This window comes from Manis javanica, chromosome 16, assembly GCF_040802235.1.
Source record: "Manis javanica isolate MJ-LG chromosome 16, MJ_LKY, whole genome shotgun sequence".
Classification (NCBI taxonomy): Eukaryota; Metazoa; Chordata; class Mammalia; order Pholidota; family Manidae; genus Manis; species Manis javanica.
Window position 1 is genome coordinate 1,330,765 of NC_133171.1, and position 26,416 is coordinate 1,357,180.

The 26,416-nt window shown below is 43.6% G+C and overlaps 1 protein-coding gene across 3 annotated transcripts; it reads left to right on the forward strand.

The window, feature by feature from the left end:
- Positions 1-2,683: 2,683 nt before the first annotated feature.
- Positions 2,684-19,781, forward strand: TBC1D7 (TBC1 domain family member 7). Of its 3 annotated transcripts, none has more exons than XM_017658498.3 (8): positions 2,684-3,134; positions 4,614-4,733; positions 5,713-5,793; positions 9,149-9,336; positions 13,167-13,304; positions 15,543-15,688; positions 16,573-16,702; positions 17,574-17,724. In XM_017658498.3, the coding sequence occupies exons 2-8, from the start codon at positions 4,622-4,624 to the stop codon at positions 17,586-17,588; spliced, it is 810 nt and encodes a 269-aa protein (XP_017513987.1). In that variant the 5' UTR covers positions 2,684-3,134; positions 4,614-4,621; the 3' UTR covers positions 17,589-17,724. The 3 variants fall into 3 exon arrangements, with proteins under 3 accessions (XP_017513987.1, XP_017513985.1, XP_017513986.1); XM_017658496.3 differs by lacking the exon at positions 17,574-17,724 and adding an exon at positions 17,746-19,781 and having other exon boundaries at positions 3,006-3,134; XM_017658497.3 differs by lacking the exon at positions 17,574-17,724 and adding an exon at positions 17,746-19,781 and having other exon boundaries at positions 3,034-3,281.
- The last annotated feature ends 6,635 nt before the right edge of the window (positions 19,782-26,416 follow it).

Below are 26,416 nucleotides of genomic sequence, written 5' to 3' on the forward strand. Positions count from 1 at the left end.
TCGGCTGGGCTTCTGACTCACTGATTATAGAGTGGAGGTTGCAACAATCTCTGCCCTGGGTTTGATTAATTTGCTAGAGCAGCATACAGACTCAGAGAAGCACTTTACTCACTAGATTATTGGTTGATTCTAAAAGGATTTAGCTCAGAACAGCCAGAATGAAGAGATACACAGGGCAAGGTATAGGGAAAGGACAAGGAGCCTTCATGCCCACCCAAAGTGAACCACTCCACTCAAGTCTCCAAGTGTTCGCCAGCCTTAGGTGTGGTCCAAAAGTCACTCATTAAAATAACAAAAGACACATTTATTCCTCTTGTCGCTTAGGAAATTCCAAACGTTTTAGGAGTTCTGAACCAGAAACAGGGATGAAAACCAAACATATAGTTATTATAAATCACAATATCACACCTGCCTACTTCGCTGTATGTTCTCTGTTGTGCTGGGAGTCCAACGACTAATAATGTCCTCTAATAGCCCACAGCCCAAACATATGACGGAAGAAGGAAAGACTGGCCTGTCCACCAATTCACAGGATGTGGAGTGTCTTTTCATTTATTCAGCAAGTCTGCATTAAGCACTTACTGTGTGTCAGACACCATCCCATGCACTTTTTAACACAACAGAGAAGCCTGACCTTGTGGAACTGACACTGTGGGGAGAAAGAGCCAATAAAAACTAAAATAAGTAAGTAAATTATGTAGTATGTTAGGTGATAAGTGCTGTGGAAGAAAGGAAAAATAGAGTTGAATATGGGAGAGCTGCGATTAAGATAATGGGTTTTTAATTATCCTAGTAGGGTGGCTAGGATAGGTCTTTGGAGGGGACATTTGGTCAAAATTGAGGTAGGGGAACAGACCATGAAGCTCTCTGGGGGAACAGCATTTCAAGGAGAGAGAACAAACATGAGAGGGTCCTAAAGCAAGAGGGTTTTTAGTAGTAGATGAAGTAGAGATAAGAGGAGGCAAATTATCAAAAGACTTTGATTTTTACTGAGGGCGATGGGGAGCCACTGCAGGATTTTGAACAAAGGAAGAATTTATTTTTATTTTTAATTTTGGTATCCTTAATCTACAATTACATGGGGAACATTTTGTTTACTAGACTCCCCCCTTCACCAAGTACCCCCCACAAACCCCACTAGAGTCACTGTCCATGAGCAGAGTAAGATGCTGTAGAATCACTACTTGTCTTCTCTGTGTTGTACAGCCCTCCCCGTGCCTCCCCCCAGATTATACATGCTAATCGTAAAGCCCCCGGAATATTTTTAAAGGTTCATTATGGCAGCAGTGTGAAGAACAGTCTCCAAGATTTATTTCCTATCAAAGTGTCTCTGTTTATCGGCTCATCAAAAAGCACAATGAATGGCAGTTCAAGGCAACCATCTTCTGCCACCATTTAGCCCATAGCAGCAGATTCGCATATATCCTCACTGTGCCAAGCACTTTAGACACTTTCTCGTTTAATCTTCCCCATACTTTTATGATATTGTCACCATGATAGCTCTATTTTAAAGAAAAAGGAGATTGTGGACGTTAGTGACTAATCCTAGGTTTACAAGAAGTAAATGGAATTCTTAAAAGTTATACCTTGAAGACCTCTGCTTATTAATGTGAAGAAACACTGCTAAGCAAGGTTTAGCACTCCAGGACTGAGGAACTAAGAACGATGATGGTAGCAGCGGTGGGAAAGCAAGACACAAATGTTTTAGTTCAACACTCCTTTGCTTCTTATTTTAAAGTTCTGTCTAGCCATGGCTCCACACTTACCCACACTGTCACTGGACTGACTTCTGCACTGTTGCTTCCTAAGTTTCTCTCTAGAGCGTGGCCTCTGCGTGTTCTGTTCTGTACAGATTTGGGCTTCTACGGAGGCAGCAGCCGTCACTGAACAGACTTTTCTCTGGGTTTTCTCTCAAGCTCCAGTGCTTCCAAAACCTGCCCAGGCAAAGCTGCTGAGTGCTGTCCTGGGACAGGTGCTGGTCTGTGAACTGGAAACATGTGAACTGTTGATAAACTTTAATAGCCATTTTAAAGAGTAATTTATATCTGCTGAATCTAACAGACTGGGGCTTGTATTTAGTATATCTTGTGTAAGTACCTCTTCATTTTTCTATAATCTATTTTTATAGTGTTTTACCCGAGAGACTAAATTACAAGGAGACAGTGATTAGACCATATACGAAAATATAATTCTGACCCACAACCTGCAGCAACCTGCCTAGAAAACCAACTTTCTATCTGCAATAATCAGCCGAGGAAGCCAGCCTGCTGTAAATCAGTTTTACCGGAAGCCAGATTACTAGCTTTAGTAACAACCCAGGAAGCTGAATAACCACTGTTAACAACTGGCTCTAAATGGCCAGGACTCAGTCAATAGACAGCTTCCTTAATTTTTGTCCCTGCTTCCAACTTGGGACCCACCAGAGAAAGCCAAAAATGGCGAAGGAATGACGGCTAACCCATCGCACGGGACGCCCGCTTCTAATTAGCCTACCTGCAGCCCCCGTGCCAAAAGCCTCAACAAGGGCACACATTAAGCCTTCCCTTTCTTCACTATTGACCTTTCCCACTCCTCTCGCCGCCCCCGAGTTTCTGCCAAAATGCAAGTGATGGGGGCTGACTCTCTTGCACAGCAAGCTCTGAATAAACTGCCTTTGCATTTCCCATTTGGTTGGACTCCATTTATTACCACATTCCGAAAAAAAAAAGGAAACAAAAAAACAAAATCAAAACAGGGGTCCTCCACCCACAACACACAGTCATTGGGGCTCCAAGGTCTCCTCCAGGCAGGGGCCTTAAGGCGAGAGAGCATCCCAGGCACGGACCGTCGGCGACAGCAGGGAATAAGGGGGCTGCAAGAGTCCCCGAACTAGAAATGGGTCGGAGGAGCGAGAGAAGGGTGTCGTGCGCTGGAAACATGGGCCACCCGTCCGGAGGGTGTTCCGATCTTCCGGACTTCAGAGCCCAGGGACCCAAGACGTGGGTGAGGCTTCTGCGCAGGCTCTCGACGCACGTGCATTCTCGGCGCCGCGCCTGGCAGTGACGTCACGTCCGGCCGCGGCCGCGACAGCTGCAGGGTGTGGGCTGCCCGGCGGGCCGCGAGGGTCGCCGGTGTCCCGCGCCTCCCTTTCCCCGGTAGGCCCCTGGCGCGCCGGGGCCCTGGCCCTCTGGCTCTGGGCGGCTCGTACGTCGCCCGCCGGTCGCTAAGCGTGCAGAGCCTGGTTTCGGCTGCCTCCGCCGGACCGCTTAGTCTCAGGCCGGGTGTGGTTTCCACTGCTAGAGGTGAAGCGGAACAGGGAGACCGGGGCCTGGGGGCTTGGACCAGGGAGGGTGTTTACCTTCCCGTCTGGTGGATGTTCGGAGGCAGGCATATAATTTACAGTATTTCCTCCTGGAGGGCGCGTTTGCCCTCGTACTGCAGCCTGAGAATGGTGTCCTTAGACAACAGGCACCGAATCGCCGTTTAAAAAATAACATCCCCGAGTTCAGTTAGCGTTTAAATGCTTCGGAATTTTGTTTTTAAAAAGTATTTGGTCCCCAAAACTCAGAACTCATTAGAGTTTCTCATTTTAAACGAATCCTAACCTTTGCTGTGACTGACCGGGCTCAGAACACATCTTTGCAAGAAGGAAGACCTTGGCTGTCTGGAACTCGGCCTTCCCCTACCCACTGGGGACAGCTCAGGATTTCTCAACCCTGATGATTATGCTCTTTTTTTGCACTGTCATTTTTAAGCATTTCGGTTGGACAGTGCAATACTTTTTGGAAAATGCATTACATACATTCTGTTTTAAAACACCAGCCTAATTTGACCTTTTCCTTAGTCTTGGGAAGGTTATTGTGAAAGAACCCGAGACTGCTGATTTTTTGAGTTCTGATGACAGATTTTAAGTCGCTCTTATGTCTCCCAACTCTGACCTGTCACTTGTCAGCCGGCTACATTCCTGCCCCTCTTGTGGTTTATAGTTTAATGCTGTTAGTCTGTTGTGAGTTTTGAATTTTAATTATTACATCTCATAGGATTGTGTTTAAAGGAAAATGAAGCGAGGAACTTGTGACTTTTTAATTTTTTATAACTTTGTTTTTCATTTTACAAAAATGGCCCTTCTTGAAAACAGGGCTAAGCAAAAGAAAATTAAAAGTCATCTGGAATCCTACTGCTTAGAGATAACCGTAGCTAACATTTCAGAATATAGTCTAATTTTTTTTTAATGAATAATATTTTTAAACCAAAACCAATCTAAGTATACACTGTTTGGTAACTCCTTTTGCATGACATCTTGTCTGTCTTCCTATTTCACTGATTTTTTTTCTTTTGAATATGTATAATGGCCAGGAGCTCTTACAGGAAAAGTAGGAGTCCTAGTGCATGAACCTTGTGCCACCTATTCTAGCAGCTCAGAGGACTTTTATGTCTTGGTTTTTGGCCAAGGTGAAGTGGTGTTAGAGTTGTGCAAAAGATTGATTTAATATTGAGCCCTGCCAAGAGCAGACAGTTTATTACAGTGTATCAGGTTCATGGAAAAGTTGGAAAAAATACTTGAAACATTTTGATTCTTCATTCTTTGCTTCTAAGCTTATTTTTCCCCCTCCCCATACTCTCTCTCATCCAAGAATGAAACATGACTGAGGACTCTCAGAGAAACTTTCGTTCAGTATATTATGAGAAAGTGGGGTTTCGTGGAGTTGAAGAAAAGAAATCATTAGAAATTCTCCTAAAAGATGACCGTCTGGGTGAGTTTTATAAGTTCAATTAACACTTGTTGGTTCTTAATCATCCCAGATGTTCTGGAATAAATGTTACCTTAGAAGACATCCAGAGGGATGTTACCTGTGGTATTTTTTAGTGGTATATCTTGGGAGAATTTAAGGATTTTTCAAGTTATATTTCACTGGCACAGAGTCATATTTTTGAAAGGCCTCTTAAGAAGTCAATATTTTTTCTAATTTTAGAGCCGTGTATTTTCTTTCTTCAATTTTCAAAGGTGTTAGCATAGCTTCTAGATGAATTTTCAGCAGCTCTTGCCATGATTTTCTTTTATGGGAATACTGAGACCTCATTATGTATTGACATTTAATTTCTTCTAAGCCAGTAATAATAAGGTCTGTTCTGTGTCTGACTAAAGTAAAATAAACTGAGCCATAGTTAAAAATAGTACTTTGTATGCATAAGGTGCTCTTAAAATTTCAAAAGCATTTCCCACCTGATCTTTGATCCTCACTAGACATGTATGTCTGGTGGTGTTATTCTCACTTGAGGGAATTGAGGTCTGGGACAGCAGAGTGTGGTTGTTGGGAACTGGGGGGATTTGAGGGCTGACTGTGCCACGCATAAGCTGTGTTAATTCAGTCAAGTCACCTAACTGCTTTGAGTTTGTTTCTGCATCCTTAAAACAAGGACTACCCAACAAGCTTGCAATATGGAGTAAGTGAAATAAGTTCTGTAAATAGGAACTATTGCTGATGTTATAGAGATGTACTAGCTTAAGCAAAATGCATCAGCTATGCCGTGAAGCACTAATAGTTTTTAAATAGCTAGTTGGTGTCAGATCAGTGTTGCTGTTCCTAGATTTACTGACTACAGTAAACTTCCTCTGAAGAAATGTCTTACTGTAAGTTTTTAAAAAGTGAAATCACTTTTACATATTGTGATATTTTACATATTGTGATTAGCATGAACACCTTCTAACCAATTGTTTTTTTCTTCCTCTAGATATTGAGAAACTTTGTACTTTTAGTCAGAGGTTCCCTCTCCCGTCCATGTACCGTGCATTGGTATGGAAGGTGCTCCTAGGTATGAGACCCAAGATTTGGAAGATTTCTCTTAGAAAATGTTGAATGATGGGATTATTTGTCATCAGTTAGAAAAAGGAGGATTTGTTCAGGCCCTTAACTGCATATTGGGTCTAACCTCAGGAGACTGAATTACTACTCACTATGGCAGCCTGTAAGAAAGTGACTTCAATGGGTATACATTAAATATTACTCTAAGAATGTCAGTTTATTAATGAAAGAGGAGGAAGTAACATGGTTCTGAGACAGGGTGTGGGAAGAGCATTGGACTGGGAGAAGGAACTGGTGTAGGCATTACTGTCACCTGGGTAACCCTGAGGAAGACTCCCCTAGGCCTCATTTTTTTGCAGCCATAAAATGAGGCTATTGAGCTAAATTAACTCCTAGGTGTTAGCTCTCAAGTTCTGATGGCTGTGACTCCCAGCTGTAGAAGTATAACTGCATAGTGAGTGCCATCAGAGTCGAAAAGGAATTGGAGAGCTTTTACTTTCTAGAAGTATAAATGAATAAATTTCAGTGATGAATGGCTGAAGGACAAGGGAACACAATCCTGCTCTGTTTCTGTGGAAGAAAAAGAGTTTCAGGTGCCACAAGTGACTGGGACATCCCTTTTTGAACCAAATAATTTTTTTTCTATCATTGCTGAGCCTGCTGATGCATATAATACTCATCCAATATCACCCTCCTTTTCTTTTTTTTTCTCAAAAAACAATTAGAGTAATTCTAGGATTCTCCTATGGGGTGGGCAATATCCCAGTTTTACCGATGGGGAAGAGACTGCAGGGCTCAATAACTTGCCTGTAAATGGCAGAGCTAGGATTTGAGCCCAGGTTTGGAGAGCCCATTTGAAGGTAGGATGGATTATAGACCTCGTTTTCTTTCTAAAATGTACTGTACATTCAGGACTTGAGAAATCCGCAGCCCTAAGTCTGATTTTGGCACGTGGAGGCAGTGAGGGAACACCATCCATACTAGAAGGCACCACACAATGACTGCTTTGTTGTGCATCTCGGCAGTCTTTGTACACTTATATTTCTAGTTGTCACCATGCGCTAAAATCTGGGGAACAAGGGACAACTGTTTTAGTTTTTCCTTCAGCATTTTTTCTTCAATCTTAGTGTTTCCAGGGGCCATCGAAATAAATGCTTTCCAGGAGTGCCTTTTAAAGGTGATGTCAGACTGTTCCTGCTGGGAAATCCTGTGTGTCTTACTGATCAGCGGTCCCAGTGGGTGAGTGGGAGGTGCACAGCTGTACTTTGTGGCACTTCCTGAGTGCCAAGGCTTGCTCCCTCACCTCATTTTTTCCTGCCTGTCTTATCAAGTAAGTCTGTTGCCCTTTTTGAAGTAGTTAAAGGCCCTGGGAGTTTACAGCTGCCACACTAGGTAGACAGATTGGCTCTTCCACGCACAGGTTGGTGATTTCTCAGGGACCTCAGTATGTCTGCTTCCTGTTGCCATTGTAGGTAAATATCAGAAAGAGACTTTGTGGGACTATCTCTTACAAAACAAGTTTGAGGTTTAGCATGGTAAGCACTGTGTGCCTCTCGTAGTAGTTGTGGGTTTAACTACAGCTCTTTAATCTTCATTAGCCAGATTTGGAGGACACTTTAGTGTATTCCCCTGGATTTTCTGGAAGCCTGGCATATAATCCCATAGGTAAGGTAAATGGCGACTTACATCAGGAATAAGAATATTTAAGCAGGTTTGATTCAAACAGGAACATGGCATCTTGTTAGCTAGAGTCTTTCAATTTCACCCAACTTTTGGTTCCCAGAATGTTCTTTAGAACATTGGGTCTCTGGTGCTTTGCACCAGAGCGATCCTTAGTCACGTGTACTAGCTAACAGTTACGCTAGCTTAGTATGTGCCATATACTTTCTAAGTGCTTTATATATACATAATTTTTATTCATCACAACAACTGTATGAGATAGGGATTATTACTCCCATTTTTCAGATGGAGAAGCTGAGGCATAGAGAGATCAATCAAGTAAGTTGATGGTCACCTGGTCAGTTAATTGTAGAGCTAGAATTCCAACCCAGAAACTTTGACTCCAGAGGCTGTGCTGCTATGCAGTCCTGCTAAGTTTGTGAGGCAGGAGTAAATAAAGATGTTTTTCGATACAACAAAATTGAGAGTCTTGAAAATTCACTGTCACTGTTCTCCAAATCTGTTAGCTGTGGTCCTCCTTTCCTAATGAAGACTCTCAGGCAGGCGATGTGCCAAGAACATTTGGTGTGAAATGCTTATCCATCCGTCTCCCACCTCTGACAGATGGGGGAACAAGTACCTAGAGAGACGTTTGTGGGTCTTGGTGTTAATCACATGTGTGACTAGAACCCAGCTTTACTGAAAGTCTGTCCGATGCTCTTTCCACTATGTTTACTGCATGCCAAAGGTGTTCTTGCTCCAAAGCCTAATGGGTAGCATCATTTTTAATGGATTAATGAGACTAAAGTGGCATTGAAATGTCATGTAAGGGGGCCTCCTCAGTGAAGATTAGCTATTTCTCTGGTCCTAAAGATAAGATACTTTGTGAGCAGGTTTTAGTTTTTGGGGAGGAGAGTGATTTGATGAGTTGGTGGTGGTTCTAAGATAAAGGGGGCTCATTGTCGGCAAAGGCTGCCACAGCAAAGTCCTGTAGATTGGGTGGCTTAAGCTATGTTCTGGTGGGTCTGGTGGCTGGGAAGTCCACAATTAAGATGCTAGCTGGTTTGGTTTCTGATGAGGCCTTACTTCTTGGCTTGCATATGGCCTCCCTCTTTCTGTGTCCTCACATGGCAGAGGGAGGCGAGGAAGGGGGAGGCAGAGGGAGCATGAATGAGCTCGCTAGTGTTTTTTCCTTTTGGATTTTTTCCCATTGGATTAGGGCTCTTCCCTTATAAACTCAAATGACCTTAATTAGTTCCTTATAGACCCTCTCCAAAAATAGTCACACTGAGGATTATGGATTTAACACATGAATTTTGGGGTGACACAATTCAGCAGGGGCCAAATACAAAATCTAGAGATAGACTTCGCAGAACTAAGGGTGGCCCCAGGCTGACAACCATAAATTGAATTAAATCATTGTAATTGGTGTGGTTATTATCTTGAATTTAGGTGGCGTACCTATTCAAGGGCTTTATGATGCCATTTCATTTCTCTTTAGTATCAGTGATGCAGTTGCCATTCAAATATCAATAGTATTTAAAATTTAAGACTTTTATAGTGAGAATTTCTAGAAAAGAACCTGGTACTTAAACTTGTGCGAGTCTCGTCTAATTGCGCTGGGCACCGTCTCACAGGATCCTCTGTAGTGGAGGCATCTGGATGGTGTCTCAGTGTTTTGCCTTTTTTTCTGGGTTTCCATGTAGGGATCCTGCCGCTGCACCATGAGTCCCATGCCCAGGTGATGATGTATCGCAAGGAGCAGTACTCTGATGTCCTTCGTGCCCTGAAAGTCATTCGCTTTGTCAGTGACGCCACGCCTCAGGTCGAAGTCTATCTCCGCTTGTATCAGCTGGAGTCAGGAAAGTTACCTCGAAGTCCCTCCTTTCCACCGGTTAGTGGTACTTTTGTTTGACACTTTGCATCAACTCTAGGCTGTTCCGTCATGCCAGCCTTCAGTTGCATCATGTTTGTCTTTGAAATGTTGAATGGCTCCCCCTAGTCTATAGAATAAAAGCAACACATCTATTCCTAGCATTCATGGCCCTCTACGTTATGACCCAATCTGCCTAATTTTTTAAAATACATTTTATTTTGAGGTAATTGCAAACTTACATAAAGTTGTAAAAACACTACCAAGAATTCCCACATACCCTTTATCCGGGTTCCCTAGTTGTTGACTTTCTTTTACCACATTTGCTTTGTCATTTTTCCTCTATATATTTACATATTTTGTTTCTAAACTATTTGAGAGTAAGGTGCAGACATGACATTCCATGACTTCAGACTCCTTTGGTGTGAACTGCTTACAGGTAAGAACACGCCCCTATGTTACCACAGTACAGTCCTCGAGACCACGAAGCTGACACACATACAGATACTAACATCCAGTCTTCAGACTCCATTCACACGGGGCCAGTCCTCCCAGTAACACCCTTTATCAGAAATAAACAGAAGTTTGGTTCAGAACTTATCAAACTTTCACTCACTAGTTTTTCCATTTGTTGATGACTTAGATGTTTTTTAGAGTTTTAACTCTTCATTTAAAAATAATTTTAGACCTAGAAAAAAGTTAAAAAAGTAGTGTAGTTCCCATGTATCTTCACCTAGCATCCTCAGATGTTACATCTTGCCTATCATAGTTCAGTTATAGAAACCAGAAATTACCACTGATACAATACCATGAGCTAATCTTACTGAAATTTTGTTGATTGTCCCACTGATGCCCTTTGTCCGGTCCAGAATCCCACTGCAGATCACACATTACATTTATTGCGTCTTCTTAGTCTCCATTAGTCTGGAACAGTTCTAGTCTGTCTTTGTCGCTCGTGACCTTGACACTTTGGCAGAGGTCCAGGCAGTAGAGTGTTTCTCAGTCTGGGTTTGTTCAGTGTTTCCTCGTGATTACAATCTGGTTATGTGTTTCGGGCAGGAATACCACCTATGACACTTCTGTGGCTGCCAACTTTGGTCACTTGGCTAAGGTGGTCTCTTCCAGGTTCCTTCACTGTAAAATTACTATTTTTCCCTTTGTAATTTAACAAGTCACTTGTGGGGAGGTACTTCAATACTGTGTAAATATCCGTCCACTAATGAGTCTTGCCTGAAACAAGTTTAACTTTGCTGCTTGCCAAATGGTGATTTTTTCTAGTTTCTACATTTGTTCTTCATTTATTAGTTGTCATTCTTTAATAAGGGGGGTTTTTACTCTTCACCATCATTGATTTATATATATCAGTATGCATTTATAGATTCCTCCTTTATTCAGTGGCCTATAATCCATTACCACTGTTATTTATTTTGGTGTTCAAATTGTCTCAGATTTGGCCACTGGGACCCCTTCAAGCTGAGTTCTGTGTCTTTTTGACAAGTTCCCATCATTTTGGGCATTTCTTTAATTTCTGACACAAAATGATATTCCAGGCCCCTCTTGTACTTTCCCTGCCCTGGGCCTGGAATCAGCCTTTTCTTTATGAACAGAGTGTGGTGTTTAGAAACCAATAGCCAGGCACTAGATATGCTCATTATTCATGGTGTGTCATTGCTTCTTAGTTCTCTCAGCAAACAGAGTTGGGAAATCTATTTATGTATACATACATCCACATACATATTTGCACGCACCTATATATGATTATATATCTATTTAACTCTAAATATTAAGAACTACAGTTCACACTAATACCTCCAGTTCCAACCCAGTATCACAAGTTCACTCTAGCTCTATATTTACAGCTTCCTTCTCTGACGGATGCAAATATGAAAAGGCTCCCACTACCCTCAGTATATTTACTTCTTTGCTCTTTCTTCTGTTTGTAACCAACACTGCCAGCCACAGGCCCTAACCTGCTTTTTGACCTTTGCCTTTGACAACTCCTCACTCTCGTTACTTGGATTGCTTCTATATATTTACATATTTTGTTTCTAAACTATTTGAGAGTAAGGTGCAGTCACGACATTCCATGACTTGGGAAGAGAAGGAGAAAAGAAAGAGTTCAGGCAAAGGAATGATTATAGCTCTTGAGCTTTGGCTATTTTAATACAATTCAGAGTTCACTCTAGGCACTCTAGGCATTGTAACAACTTCCTTTCTTTTCTGAAACAGAGTGAATTGTTCAAAATAGGGGTTTGCCTGCAAGCTGTGCTGTCCTATAGAATTTATTTGATTTTTAAATTATGGATTGCAACCTACCAGCATATCAATTTGAGTTTTGGTTTGTTCTTTCTGAAGTTAATGATGTGGTTCCCACCGACAAACTTTATGTTGTCCGCTTTTATTAAGTTCATCAAGAGAAAATAGTTGGAACTCTTAACAAATTTCTTTGAATTTTACTTATCTTTGCAGAGCGAAGTTGGTATTTCTATACAAGTTCTTAAATTGCATATTAAATTAGGTTAGATTATCTGTTAGTTCAAAAAGCCTAAATGCTGGGTAATCGTTTTCACCTCATCCCTCCTCATCTTGTCCATGCTTCAAGCTGACACCTGCACCGCAGTCTTGGCGTGTTGCTGTCAAATAGTTTGTTTTGGGCTCTGCCACTCACATCTCCCCCATCGCCAAGCCCTACTCAGCATCATTTTTCTTATCTATTAATAAGAGTGTGTGACAGTGCTCGGTGCAGGGCTGGGAGCATAGTCATGGACATTGGCCCTTTTCCTTGGCCTCTCAGAGTGGCGGGGGGTGGGAGTGGGGGGCAGTAGTGAGACTCCAAGTTCAGAAGCACCAAGTGCAGGGCCGGGTGTCAGGTGGGAATCCACGTAAGGCGACTTCCTTCCTCTTTGCTTCCTTTCTGTTCTTCTTTCCTCTCCTCTCTGACACATTAATTAATGTTCAGAAAATTTTATTTTCTACAATACTGTTACTCTCAACATTTTATGAAATATTAACAGATTGGAAGGAAGCCTAAAATGAAATACTGTTATTAAACTAAGAATTTCAATTTAACTTGGGACTCTTTAGGGGAGTAGATACTTATAGTTTCTTTTTAACATGAAAATCATTCAGCTATTAAATCCTAGATGAAAACGTATTTTTGTGTAAGATATGGTGTTTGAAATCAAAATTGATTTTTCAAGTACACTGCAGTTTTTATAAGATTTCTTTGTTGAAATTTACCTGAGGCTTTATTTTCATGTTCTGAGTGTGAATACAAGGTTTGGAAAATGCCATTATTTTGATTTCTAGAGTTTTGATTCTAAGGACATTTTAACTTTTTAGGTGCTTAAAGATAGAACAGAACGACAAAGGTATGTATGAATTCTTTGAAATAAGGAAAATTCTTTATTAGTCCTTTTGGAGTCATTTAATTTTTGCAAATTACTGTATTGACAAAGGTTTCTAGTTATTATTTATAATGTTTATCACATCCTTTTGAAAGAAATTCTTCTCTAATAGTGAGAATATTTTTGGGTGCAGAGAGTCAGCACCTTGCTTGTGATTCATGTTGCCTCTTTGACGGCCTTGGTGTCGGGCACGGGGAGGCTCTGGGTGCTCAGCCTGCCACCCGGGAGGTCGTGAGTGGCGCTGACTTACATAGAATCTATGTTACTCACCCTTATCTTTCCCTTCATCTTCGCTTTGGTGGTGAACTGTGTGATTTGTGGTTCCACTTTGATTTATTAATGAAGCCTCTTCAGAATTTAGGGGGTGAGGTTTCATGGTTAGCAAAGAAATAGTATTCCTCTCTTCCGCTGCCTCCCTCCTGAGATCTATTATTAATCTTTCAGGAGCCAGAAGATGAAGTGTTTCTTGCCATTGCTAAAGCCATGGAAGAGATGGTGGAAGATCATGTCGATTGTTACTGGATCATCCGATGCTTTGTGAACCAATTAAATAACAAGTACCGGGACTTTTTACCCCAGCTGGTGAGGGATGATTTTTTGGCTGTTGTGGGCGAAGTAACAGATTCCTTAGTAATATACCCTAGAAACAGATTGACTTGATCAAAGGGTAAATGCATATGCTATTTTTCTAGATATTCCCAGATTCCCCTTGTAGAGCTCCTACTCTTTTGCACCCTTTGACCAGTAGATGAGAACTTGTCTCTTTATGGCTTTGCTAACATGGAATGTTGTTTTGCCAGTCTGAGAGGTGAGAAATGATTCCTCAGTTTAGTTTTAGATTGCATTTTCTTCATTATAGCAAGATTGAGCATCTTTCATATGAGTAAGAGCCATCTGCATTTTTTCTATTAGAGTTTTTGGCTTTTTTTCTTCTCTACTTTTAGAAGCTCTCTTCATTTGGTGATATTCACCCTTTAAGGTTGTTTATTAATGTGGGAAAATACCCACACTATCTTGAATGCAAGGAGCAAAATAGTAAGTTGCTAATACAGGTGCATGTGTAATGTGTACAGGGAAATAAATGGATGCTGCACAACTACCAGTATTATCTTTGTTAAAGAAAAAAAGTAATATCTTTGATAAAATATTATCAGTAGTTATCTTTGGGTAGTGTGAGTATAAGGTATCTTTTATATCCTTCTTTATTCTTTTCTGCGTTTTCAAGATTTCTGACAATGAACATAATGATAAATCAGGAAAAATATAATAAGACTGGCAAAAAGATGATCGCATTGAGCAATTATCAAAAGGTTGTATGTATTGAATGATTACTATGCCAAGTGATATCGTCGGTACTGGAGAAGAAGCAGTGAACAAAACAGATACAGGCCTTGCCCTCACTAAACTTACAGTCTGAAGGAAAAAGACAATATTAAATTGTTTAAAAGTTTCACTCATCTGTATCTTGTTATTTGTACTAACTTCTGGATGAAATTTTCTTTGCTGTGAGACATAATATAGAAATGTGCATATAGGTGTTTTCACTCACATCACTTTGTGAAAAAACATTCCATTGATGGGACCAACAAAATTTGTAGAGTAGGATTTCAGAGGTGAGAGGCCAGGGCAGGAGTCCTTTGGCAATTTGTAGAAAAGGCCTGGTTTGGGGCATTGTATGTAGTGTTGTTGAGAAGCTCTAGGAATTAAGTAGTATAGGGACACATGGGTAAACAGAAGAAAGTTGGAGATACTCTGAAAAGAACGGGTGGGGATTAGAATTTTTATTACATAGTATTTTAGTTATCTCTTTACTTGTCTGCCTCAACCAGGCTGTAAGCTCCTTGAAGTCAGGGACTTTATCTTTGACTCTTATCCCCTGTCTGTTGCACAGCGTCTGGCTAAAGTGGACATTGAAGGGGTATGAGTTGCCTTTTGGCAGAGATGCAGATGTTTAGTAAGAAACACATTCGTGTTTGCTTAGGGGATGTGGGATCTGGTGTACTTTTCCAGATAGGGAGTACAGACTTCAGGGTTTCATCTTAAGGGTCCAATCTTAGCCAGTGGCCCCTAAATAGAGCAGCCTGTGTGAGGTGGGTTCGGCTGGTCTGGGGAGCCAGCTGGGTTAGATCTCTAGTTCTCTCAAGTCGGCTGCTGCTTAACCTTTTATAGGACAGGCTACTGGATGGAATCCAGGTGCTCTGTTCCCTGTTACTCCTCTGTCTCCCAGAAATTCTTACCCGTATTCTTTTGGGTACAGAGTCCCTCCTCTGACACCCCTGTTTGTATGAACCTCCTTGGCATGATGCATAGTAGTGGTCAGTGTGGTCAGTGATGGATGGGCCCCTTTCATCTCCAGCTCTTTTTCTGTCTCATTCTTCCTAACTTCCTCTCCTCATTTTAGTCCCACTCTCTTTCTTTGGTCTTACCCTTCCTCTTTGCCTCTTTTTACTGTCATCAGTAGTCTGCTGCCTAGAGCAGCCAGGAATATCATGGGCTTTTCTTTGACTCTTTAGAATGAATGGATTTTGCTTTGCCCTCTGGCCTTAGGCTGTTGAATCCTGTTAGTGCAGTTAGCATGGGGATGACCAGCAGTTGTGTTTTCCCTGGGACTGTCCCGGAAAACCCCTCAGGCCGGGACACACTTGTTCTGGTTTCTGCTGATTTGGGAGACTTACATCACCAGGGGCTTAAATGATGCTGAGGTTTTGTTTTCTAGCACTCCATTGCATTCAGCATGTATTTTTTTTCAGCATAGGCTGTAAGACTGGGTAATGGTATGTCACAGGAAACGAGTAATCTCTCTTTCTGTTTAATCATTAGCCAAAGGCTTTTGAACAATACTTGAATCTGGAAGATACCAGACTCCTGAGTCATCTGAAGACATGTTCTGCAGTGTCCAAACTTCCTTATGACCTCTGGTTTAGGAGGTGCTTTGCAGGGTGCTTGCCTGAGTCCAGTTTACAGAGGTGAGTATTTCTTTCAAAGATGTACTGAAGTTTGTGCTTAGAGATGAAACCTGCTTTTTCCTGTGATCATCTCAGAATATAAATTTGCCTTAGGACAGTACAATAATTTGAAGCTAAGTGCTCCAGCAGCTAACCTAACAGCATATGATTCTGCTTACTATTGACACAATTAGAACTGTTAGAATACTAGTAATATTAATTTGACACAAATGAATATTGATATTAGAAGTATCTGAACATATGATTACAAAACTTCAAGTCCGTCAGTGTGTTAGATGCTATTCTATATTCACCTCTCAAACAGTGGAGCAGAAAGGCAATACACAGAGAACATTACAAGACAATAACAACTAAGCCCATAGAGTGCCTTGTCAACTTGGAGAGTTATGGGAATTATCAGAGTACTTATTTTAGAGTCGTTGCAGATCAGTGACTAGCTCCTTAAGCCCTTAGAAAATTTAAGGAATTCGAACCACTGGAAAATGAATTTGACTTTATGTCATTTCATATGCTGCTTTTGTTGTTCCTTCATAAGTAATGATTGTATTAGCATTACAGTATTAGTAAATATTAGCAAAATCCAAACATAGGACTTTCCTGCCCAAAAAAGTCAGATTTGAAACATTAGGGAATGGGCATTTGCTAGATTCCTAGCAGAGAAGTACTTTGTGATGATAATTCCCTTTTTCCTGCCCATGCTGATTGTGTCTGAAATAGATTTCAAATAGTTGCTTTATTTTATTCTGTTTTTTGATGACTTTCATTATAGCTATTCTCTGAAGTTTATACTTAAAAAGGAATAATCTAATTTTGTAATTTGGGATGTCTAAGTAAATATAAATTTCAGACTTGTATAATTTGATTATATCCTTTTATTTTTGTAGGGTTTGGGATAAAGTTGTAAGTGGATCCTGTAAGATCCTAGTTTTTGTAGCTGTGGAAATTTTATTAACCTTTAAAATAAAAGTAATGGCACTGAACAGTGCAGAGAAGATAACAAAGTTTCTGGAAAATGTAAGTGTGCTTTATTTTATTTGATTTTGGAAGTCAGTTCCACAAGCCAGATTATCCCATTGCATTATGTTATTTCAGAGAAATAATACAGTCTATTTTTACATTATAAGAAACAATTCTTTCCCTTGAACAAGTTTAACTTAAAGTTAGCCTGTGGGTTATAGCTTATATCCTGTTTGGGGGACAATGAGAGCAGCGAAAACTTGCTGTGAGTATGTGCACTTAGGACCAGAGCCTTATCCCTGATGTGACTACTAGAATGCTTGTCAAGGCAAGGAAGGTGACATCTGTCACTTTAGGATAAGCAATCCTTATTGGTGGAAAAGGAACCCAGATGTTTTGGGGGATTTTGTAAACCCTTTCATTTCTGTTACTATCTCTTTGAGAATCCCAGTTGGGCTTGTTAATGTGCTTAAGCATAAACTTAGTGCATGTTGAAAAGGTCTAACTGAAGCAACTTTTCCTTCTTTGTGTATCTTAGAATACCCCTAACCAGGCAAGAGGTAGAGGTAAAGAGACTTGTGCCTGTATGAGTTTCACTGGATGCAAAAATCTATTCTTTTTTTAAATCAGTCAAATTAGCACTTGACCAGTGATCCAGTAAACAATAAGTAGTAAATGTGTGTTGAATAAATGGAGCATCATCATTATAATAATTAGTGGCTAACAGTGCCAGGGTCTATGCTAAGTAGTTTTCATGGATTATCCCATGTAATCCTATTATGAACAACCCTATGAAGCTGGGCTATCATTTGCCCCATTTTAGAGGTGGGGATCTGACCTCAGGCAGCTTAGGTGACTTCCCAGGGGCACAGAGTTAGTGGGCAGGGCAGGATTTGAACCCAGGCAGTCTAACACCAGAGCTCCTTAGTATGTCCCCAGGTGACTCGAGAAGCAAAGTTCCGGCGGCAGCCTTTATGTGATCACCTTATGAAAGACAGTGAAACTCCAGTGGAAATTAGTTTATGCCACAGTGAATGAGGAAGATCCTACTGGAGTCCTAAACACTGAAACTTCATGAAGACTGGTTTGCTTATTCATAGATGCCCCAGGACAGCTCGGATGCGATTGTGAGCAAGGCCATCGACTTATGGCACAAACACTGTGGGACCCCAGTACATTCAGCCTAAGTGCTCCTGACGGCAGTGGACGGCCTGCCAGGCCTGCTGGAGCATCGTGTTCTTGGGACATGATCTGCTAAACTGTTTGAGAACAGGGTTCTTGCTTTGGTGCTCAACATGTACATTTTTTTCCCAGTGAAATTATCTAAGATTCCTGGTGATGTGTTGTGGAGCAGCACCTTTGGGTTACATAGAAGTACAGAGTTCAGCTCTGAATAGCATTTTTAAAGGGTTCTTTGAAAATACCTCCAAGTTTTAAAGCGATTCAGTCAGGGTGGGTGGGTGCTTTAATGAGCAGTGTGTAACCAAGCCTGCCCACTTCTCTCTAATTAGCACCAAGCTTCTCACTTTCTAAGTTCTGTTTCTGGAATAAAGAACAACTTCCTTTTGTGGACAACTCAGATTTGGCTTTTGTTGATGCAGTACTTGTTCAAGCTGACTGTTTTCTGAGGCTTCATCTTGCCAAATAGGTTTAAATAAAGGCCTTACATTCTGTTTCTCCGTCAGTTGGGATGAAGCAGTTAGCGAACGAAGTATATCTAAATTTACCTATCAGGAGAGAGTACGTGTTGGTGTTTTGCTGGGTTCCTGCTGCCTCCTGCCGAGTCTTTAAATGTTGGGTGGGCTCTACTCTGTCACCCAGAGTAGGAATGGGTTAAGGTTAGTAGCTAATGATCACCGGGCCATGTTGTGCACGTACTGTTAACTTCACTGGACAGTAGCAGGCCTTGAGATGGTGAGTGAGATAAGGCCTTTGGTTTAAGACTGATCTACTGTCAGACCTGCAGGATCCTGAGTGGTGAGTTGGATTTTCCAATCCCACCCTGCCCCCAACAGAAGACAGAGACCACGAAATTATTGAGTTATAATTCTGAGAACTCAGTCCCTCCTTCATGCACAAAATTGAGAAAGAGTTCATAGGAAACTGAGTTGTGGAAACCAGATGGTACTTGTTGTAGTAACATATCCAAGAGTATTTAATTTTTTAAAACAAAAACTCTCAGAAGAAAACTCCTCAAACCAAATTGCTGCCTATAGTTAATACTTTATATTTATTCAGTGATTGTCTCTGCCCGTGAAGAACTTCCAAGCCAGTTGGAGATGTAAGAAAAAAGACACGAGAAGGAATCTCTTCCTCAATTGTCTGCTGTCTGATGATCGTGGGAGATATGTGAAATCCACAGAAGTCATAAAACAAAGGGATTTTACTTCTGGTTAATTTATGAACTACATATCGTTAGTACAGCTTTTTAGTAAAATAGAGATTATAAAGTCGAGTGATGGTAGTGAATCTCCGTGCCAGGAAAAGCGATGTCTCAACAAGAGGATGGTCTCAAGGTAAGCGTGCCTGCTTATCCCTAAGTTCTGGGAGAAGACTGGCGTGTGACAGAGCAAGGATGGAGGCAGAGGGAGACAGGAAGGAGGAGGAAGCTCAGGGGCTGAAACGTTTGGGCAGGTCCAGATGAGCTGAAGGGCAAGACCACTACTGTCCTGCCAAGCTTATCAGGAGATGAGTGTTCCTCCCGCAAGTATGTTCTGTCTAATCCAGTTCAGTAACGCCTTCCTGGCTAAAGGGTGTGGGGTGGTGATTTTTTAAAAAAGTGAGTCAATCTGATACCATCAAGAGTTTTCCTATTAGAAAACTAAACTGTTCCATCTCAGAAGGATTTTTTAAGGCCTGCTGTGAGGACGGTGGTAGAATAAAGATCCAGTTTTATTTTGCTTAGAGCTAAGTATTTTGAAAATGTTTCTGCCCACTGCCTTCAGTGTAAAGCACAGCTCCTGATGAAAATACCTCTACTCCCTTTATTCAGAACATTTTGCCAGGATACCACAGACTTTTCCCTCTATGTTAAAGCCCAGGGTTTCTGTTACAGCCAAAACTGTGGCTCATTTGTGGGGTTCTGCCTCTCCCTTGGAGAACTGGGATTTAACATTATTAAATTTAATCTCTAGTCCTTCCCGTCTACAGTGTCTTCTTAAACGCGGATGAGGGAAGCTCTGAGTCTGCTCTGCTGGGGCTCTGAGGGGGCCAACAAAGTAGGGATGTGTGTGTGGCTTTTGACTGATGACAGAAGGAGTTGACAAATTGTGCACACAAGGCTTGTGTGTGTGTGTGTGTGTGTGTCTGAGGCAACTTCAGGAAATGAGGTCAGGGTTCATTAGAACAAAGTGCTTTTTTTGTTCATGGCAAGTCTGCCTGAAAGTCATGGGGCAACACAAATCACGTGATGTGTAGAAGGACTTCTGAAGGCCTCCGTCCTCTCTTGCTGTGGGTGTGAGACATGCGTGCCCTGGAATTGCTCAAGAATCCTCCCTTGGCTATGACCCATATCAAGTTGTTATCACCTCCCCACGTAATTTGAGGTTTATTTTTTTTCTCCCTGAAAGTGAAGCATCTGGAGGAAGTCTGTGGGGGTAAGGAGGGTGAAATAGAACACATGCCCAGGACAAGGTCAGAAGACTAGTCTTGCTCAGAGCGACAGCTTTTGTGACGCTGTGAGATTTAAGCAAGAGTGGTGTCCCAAGTTCAGCCAGAGGCGGCCTTTGGGAGGAGCAGGGGCATGGACAGCTGGCAAGGTGTCTGGCTCTGCGTTTTGCATCTGCCAGAGGCCACATAGGACAAGCAGCTCTTGTCTCCAGCTGGGTGTTCTGCGCTTGGAAGGGCCAGAGGACGCTCCCCTCTGCTTTGACAGAGAGGAGTGTGGGAACTTATGTGGCAGGAGCTGGTGGCATTCCCTTGGGTGGATGAAACAGAGCAGTTTCTCCTCTAGACTCTGCCAAATGAAACCGCTTGAGGCTCTTGGCACAAGCTGCCCTCTTGAGATCAGCTGTTGCTTATCCAGAGTCAGCGCTGGTTTGGGTGGGAGTGGGGGTGGGTGAAGGAAGAGGGGCTGAGAACAGGGAGGCAGGGCTTTCCTGGAGGCCCACGGGCCAGGGAGGGGTGCTGTCTTACTACTCCTGGCCAGTTCCTCCCTTTCCTCTTCAGTCTCTCAGCCTCAGCTTGCGGAGCTTAAGAAGTAGGTGGGCAGGTGGTTGCTAGGCGAGGTGACAATTCCCCACCTTACTCCTGGGGTTGGTTTTATTGCAGGGCAACCCCAGGGGGAGTTGGAGAACGTGACCCAAGGAGGACGTGAGGAAATCAGGAAGCTTGTCCTGACCAAGCAGAAGTCCAATTAAAATATCATAGCAGGGGCTAAGTGTCTAGAGCTCAAAATTACACCTAAAATTTAAGTGTTGTCCTGTAGTTTTCCAAGAACTTATGAGCATGTGTGCTAGGGACTGCTAGGGCTCCCGCTGCCCTCTGTCCTCCTGCTGAGCCTCCTGCTGCTGCTCTTTTCTAGGGTGTTAACAAGTGGCCCCCTGGTGTTTGCTGGTTGCTTTGGCATCTCTTTCCCCTCTGCCTTCCCTCCGGACACAATGCTGTGCAGGCTTTGTGACAGAGGCAGCAAGGAGGTGAGTTTCAGATGTTTCGCTTCTAAACGTCAGAAGGCCATTCTCCACGTCCTGTGAGCCTGCAGCCCCGACTCCCACTTCTTCCCCTTCCACTCTGTGTGGTTCATTTGTTCTGTTCTCATTCAGTTATGACATCAGTTTGAGTGCACCCCTACTTATGGGCCAGGTACTGGGCTTAGTTGCTGATCAAGTCTTATGGTCTTTGCCTTCTTGGAACTTACAACCATGCAGGGAAGACAAATATTAAACAAGTACATATTTTGTCCTCTTTGTCTGTAAGCTGCCGCATGAGGGAGGAGGTAACCTGGGTTGACCCAGGAGGGCCAGAGGAAGGTTGGAGTTACTCTGAGATGTGTGGCTCTTTGTCCTCTTCCCTTACTATGGACGGGGCAATAGAGCCTTGGCTGGCAGAGGGGTGGGACTTGGGGAGAGGGTTGGAGCCTCTCTCTCCTGCCTAGTTCTGTGACCCAGGGGGATCACTCAGCCTGTCAGCTTGTGTCTCAGTTTCCCCATTGTCAAGCACAATTCTGGTTCATTCCTTATCCCTCAGTGTGCTCATGTGTATCCAGGGAGTTTTCTGTGAGAAAGCACTTTAAGAAAGGGACTGCACAGACTGTTGCATTTTGTTGATAGCATGATTTGCAAAGATGTGGCCAGGTATTGCCTCTGAATATCCTCATCTTTGACGTGCTCCAAGCATCTTCTGTGTTCTCTCTCCTGCACTCTCCTGCGGACCACTCCTCTGTAGCCATGCAGCTGGAGGGGCCTTATAGCAGACACATGGCCACCAGGAGCCTACCTGTGTCCGCGCAGCGTGGGGGTGGGGAGTGAGGGACATCGTTACATGGTCCACTGTGAATTGGGAGGATGCTCTCAAAAGCTTTCCACTCCATTTAGCAAATCTGTTGACTGGATCTGTGCCCTGCAAAGGAGTTAGCAGGGGCAGCAGGCACCTTCTGCCTTGAACTTTGAATGGCTTTTCCTTCACCACTGATTTCTGGTTTCTGCCGAATAATCTGAGGGTGGCACAGCCAGACCCAGCAGGTGGGGGCAGGCAGAGTTGGGAATACCCTGCTGGCAGCTTTGGCAAATGCTGTCTCACATGGCCAGGTGTTTCCTTTGTAAACAACTCTATCAAGTCTAATTTTTCTGGAAGTCTGCAGAAAGTGGGCCTCGCCTAGTGCCTTGCCCCCACCTGGGCCGCATGGGAGGGCTTGGTGAGTGGTGGGCAGCAGCTGTGTTTATATGCTTCTGATTGCTTGGGAGGGTGCTTGTTTCCTCCAGTTGTCCAACATCTGGGCCTCTGGACTGAGTTGGGCTTGGGCCAGACCTGGTAGCTGTTGGGTGAACCTGCCAGGAGGGTAGGCAGCTGCTCATGCCAACTGATTTCCAGATCACAGGGAGGCACACCTGGGCCAGAATGTCAGGGCTGGAGGAGACTTTGAAGGTCATCCAGCTGACACCTCCCTTCCCAATATGTAGATAAGAAAAGTGAGATTCCTGGCAGGAAAGGGGGTTATACAGGTTCACCATAGCTAGCCTCTAGGCTCCCTGTCTAGAGCGTACATACTCCACTCAGCTATTCCCTCATCCTGAAACGTTGCCCCTGTCCGTTCTCTGAGCCTTAAAGCCCAGAAGGTCCAGCTGTCCCAAGGCGATGCCTCTGGCTGGGTAACTTGGCACTGTTTCCTCATCTGTAAGATGGGAAGGCTGACAGTAATAGTAGCCACCTCACAGAATTTTTGAGAGGATTAGTGCAGAAAGACACAATACCCTTAGGTTAGTGCTTGGCACAGAACAAGCTTCTGGTAAACTTTAGGTATTATTGCATCACAAATGATGACAGTTAAAATGTGTGTTCTCAGTTGGCATTTAGTCTCACTAGAGATTAAACATTTTAGGAAATTGCTTCAGGAGAGGAGGTTTTTAGGAGATTAGAGGCCCATTACAGGTTCTTTAGGTCCTGCATTTGAAAGGGGTTTTGTAAACTTTCCTGTGAGCAGGAATCCCCTGGGACCCTTGTTCAAATGCAGATTATGATTTAGTAGCTTGGGGTGGGGCCTAAGGTTCTGTATTTCTAATATGCTCCCAGGTGGCGCCAGTGCTTCTGGTCCTGGAACCACAGTTTGAGAAGCAAGGACCTAGGGAATGTAAATTTCCCTTGGTATGAGGTTTATCCCTAATTGCTAAAGAAATAAATACCCCACAGAGGATGCCACTGCCTGTGCCATTTTCTCATTTTTAAGTGATTAGTCTGACTTCATTTCTAGACAATAGGGATATTGCTAAAAGTTTGTCCAGTACTTCATCAAAACCTGCATCTTATCTCAGTACTGAGATGTGGATTTTCTCTGTGAATTTTTCTCAATACCTGCTGGTCCACTGAAAGTGGTTTCACTATAACCTTACCCCAAGTCAGCTCATTACCAAGAATAATAGCTCTGTGGCACTTACCAACCATATACATCCTCCCCTTGTTCACTAACTAGACCTCAATTTTATTTGAAGTAGGAGTGTATGAATAGAACTTTATTTCTCAGCCTCTTATGAAAAAAGGGATAGACAAGATGGAAAGCAAAGTCATTATGCAGGATTTCCAGAAAAGGTTTTTATTTAAAGAGAAATTTACTCAGCTGGCAGGTCACCTTTCCTTTTACTTCCTGCCTGGAACACATACATAATGACTGGAACTCCAGAAGCTAGCTTGGACCATGAGGCAACTTCAAGGATGGATGCCATATGACAAGGATAATGGGTTAGAAAACAGAGCTGTGGTACACTGATGGGGTTGCAAACTCTTACCTACTTAACTCCAGGCTTCCTTTACATTAAAAAAAAAAAAATTCCAGTTGTTTCAGCCACTATTTGGGTTGCTTGTTATGTGAAGGCTGCTAAATCCAATGCTAACTGACATTACCAGAGTAGATACAGTTCAGCAAACTGTCATCCTTCTGAGCACCCTTTGTGGGATTCCCTAGTCTTGCAGGGGGCAAGGGAACCAGTTTGAGAGTCAAGCCTTGGGTTCTTAGTGCCACTCTGCCATTTCCTAGATGTGTGATCATGTTCCTTTTAAGCCCCCATCCCCTTGCCTGTATAATGGGGATGACGGATGAAAGGGTCCAGCACAGTGCTGGGGTGTGGCACTCATGCCCGCTGGTGTTGGGGGCGTCTCAGAATGATGGTGTGAGGACCCTAAGCCCCACCAGCAGCAGCCGCCAGTGCTATGTGGGCAGGGAGGGGTGCACAGGGGTGAAGCTTAACGTAGGCAGTTGGACACCTTCCGGCACTTCCATTAAGGTTGCCCACTTGGGCATGCTGAGGGCAGCAGAGCCCTGCTGCCTCTGTTGTAACCAGAAGGGGTTGGACTACAGGCCCTGTCACCATTAATGCCGGTGTGGTTTTATTGGGAAAAAGCTGGGGCTGCACAAACAGCTTTCAAGAGGGCCTTGAGAAACTTCCCTCCAGCAGCTCAGGAGCACTGAGCTGAGGCTGGAGAGGTGACCCAGCGGGCATCTCAACTCCCCGCACTGCTGAGACCCGAGTGACTCCACCCCAGCCACTTGCTCCGAGCCAGGTGAGTGGACCTAGTGATCGGCAGTTAGTGTCTGCTCTCTCCTACTGACGAGAACCGACAGCAGGATTGTCAGCCACAGCTGAATGGTCCACACTTCTGTACAAATCAGAGAACTTTTTGTCTTCAAATCTCTCCCAACCACCCTCTAACCCCAAGGCCAACACTCTCTGTCCTTTGCCTCTGCTCTGCTCCAGTTAACTGTGTTTGGCACCTGCGCTGATTCCGCTCCTGCAGAGCCAGCTGGTTCCTGGGGGCCCAAACCCTGTCTTTGCAATGAATTGCAACTAGCGAGAGGCATGCCTCTCCCCCCATGGAGGCTGGTGGGCAGAGGCCTGTGAGAGGAGCCCTTCGCCGCTTGGCCTGATGGGTTCCACTTTTCTACCAGCTGCTAGATGGTCTGACGAACACCTGCATCCTTAGTGTGTCCTGAACCTAGATTTTAAAATCTGCTATGACTGAAATAGGATTTGTCCAAACAAGCACATTATATACAGGTAAGTTTCCTTGTTCAGGTAAGGACAAGGAAAAGGTAAAGGTAAACAGCACTATATGTACTTTAAATTCTTCCTTAAAAAAAAAATAGTGGTAATGAAATGTTTTAAGGGAAAGGGGATAAGTGCCTGTGGGGATAAAAGGCGACCAGGACAAGAGGGTGTGCAGTGAACAGTGACTCCCCACCCAGCACTGCGTTCCCATCCCCCGTGGCTGCTGGTGGCCTGAACACGAACATGGTGTAGCACGTGCTTCTCTAGGAGGTGAGAAGGGGCAGCCAAGGGGTTCGTCCTGCCCACTGTAGGGCTGTCATTACCAGGTCAGGGAGACAGACTGAGGGAAACCCATGAGAGTCAAACTGCAACAAGGGGCTCCCGCGGCCATGGCTGGAAGGTTGTTGAGCAGGGAGGCTGCGGAGGAGACAGTAAGCATTTGAATGCTGGCTTGGAAAAGTGTCCCCCGTGCTCGCCCCTGCAATGACAAGGGGCAGCACATAGTGCGAACAAGGCCAGCCTCTGCGTGATATTTTGCGATGTAACTGCAGGGCCTTGTAGGGACAGCACACTAGGCTTTCCTTCTGGGAGGCTCAGTGCTAAGGCCACAAGCCCCAGAGACATTCTTGCACGGGCACCTCCCAGGCTACTCAGTGGTGCTGGCCCACCGGGGCATGGGGCAAACGCCTTCACCCTGATTCCACCCACGGAGGGGACTTCCTGAGACAATAAGGTTAACCAGTGTGTAAGATTTCTACCTGTGCAGCTGAAGAGACTGGCTTGCCCCCTTCTTGGTGTGGGTCTGAAATCGCACGCCTCCCAAAGCCAGCCTCTCAGGGACCTCTGAGACCCCCACTGGACCGGGTGTTAGTGACAGTGTTCCTGTGCCAATTGGTAAGTCAGAAACAGACCACATTTTTCTCCTTCCCATTATTCTGTCTCCTGTTTTTTATTAAAGGAACAACAAGAGCAATGATATCACTGAGCCCTGGAGATCAGGAGATGCAAAGTCTTGACCGTTTGTAGAAGAGCAGAGAAACAGGTGTCTGGAAGGCCAGTCCGGTGCAGCGTGCAGCCT

What these genes read in the sequence shown, in the direction of transcription:
- TBC1D7 (XM_017658496.3), top strand. Translation starts at nt 4,622, where the DNA reads ATGACTGAGGACTCTCAGAGAAACTTTCGTTCAGTATATTATGAGAAA. An exon ending in GGTATGGAAGGTGCTCCTAG is followed by an intron (nt 5,794 to 9,148) that starts GTATGAGACCCA and finishes GTTTCCATGTAG; the next exon opens with GGATCCTGCCGCTGCACCAT. An exon ending in TAACAAAGTTTCTGGAAAAT is followed by an intron (nt 16,703 to 17,745) that starts GTAAGTGTGCTT and finishes GCTTATTCATAG; the next exon opens with ATGCCCCAGGACAGCTCGGA.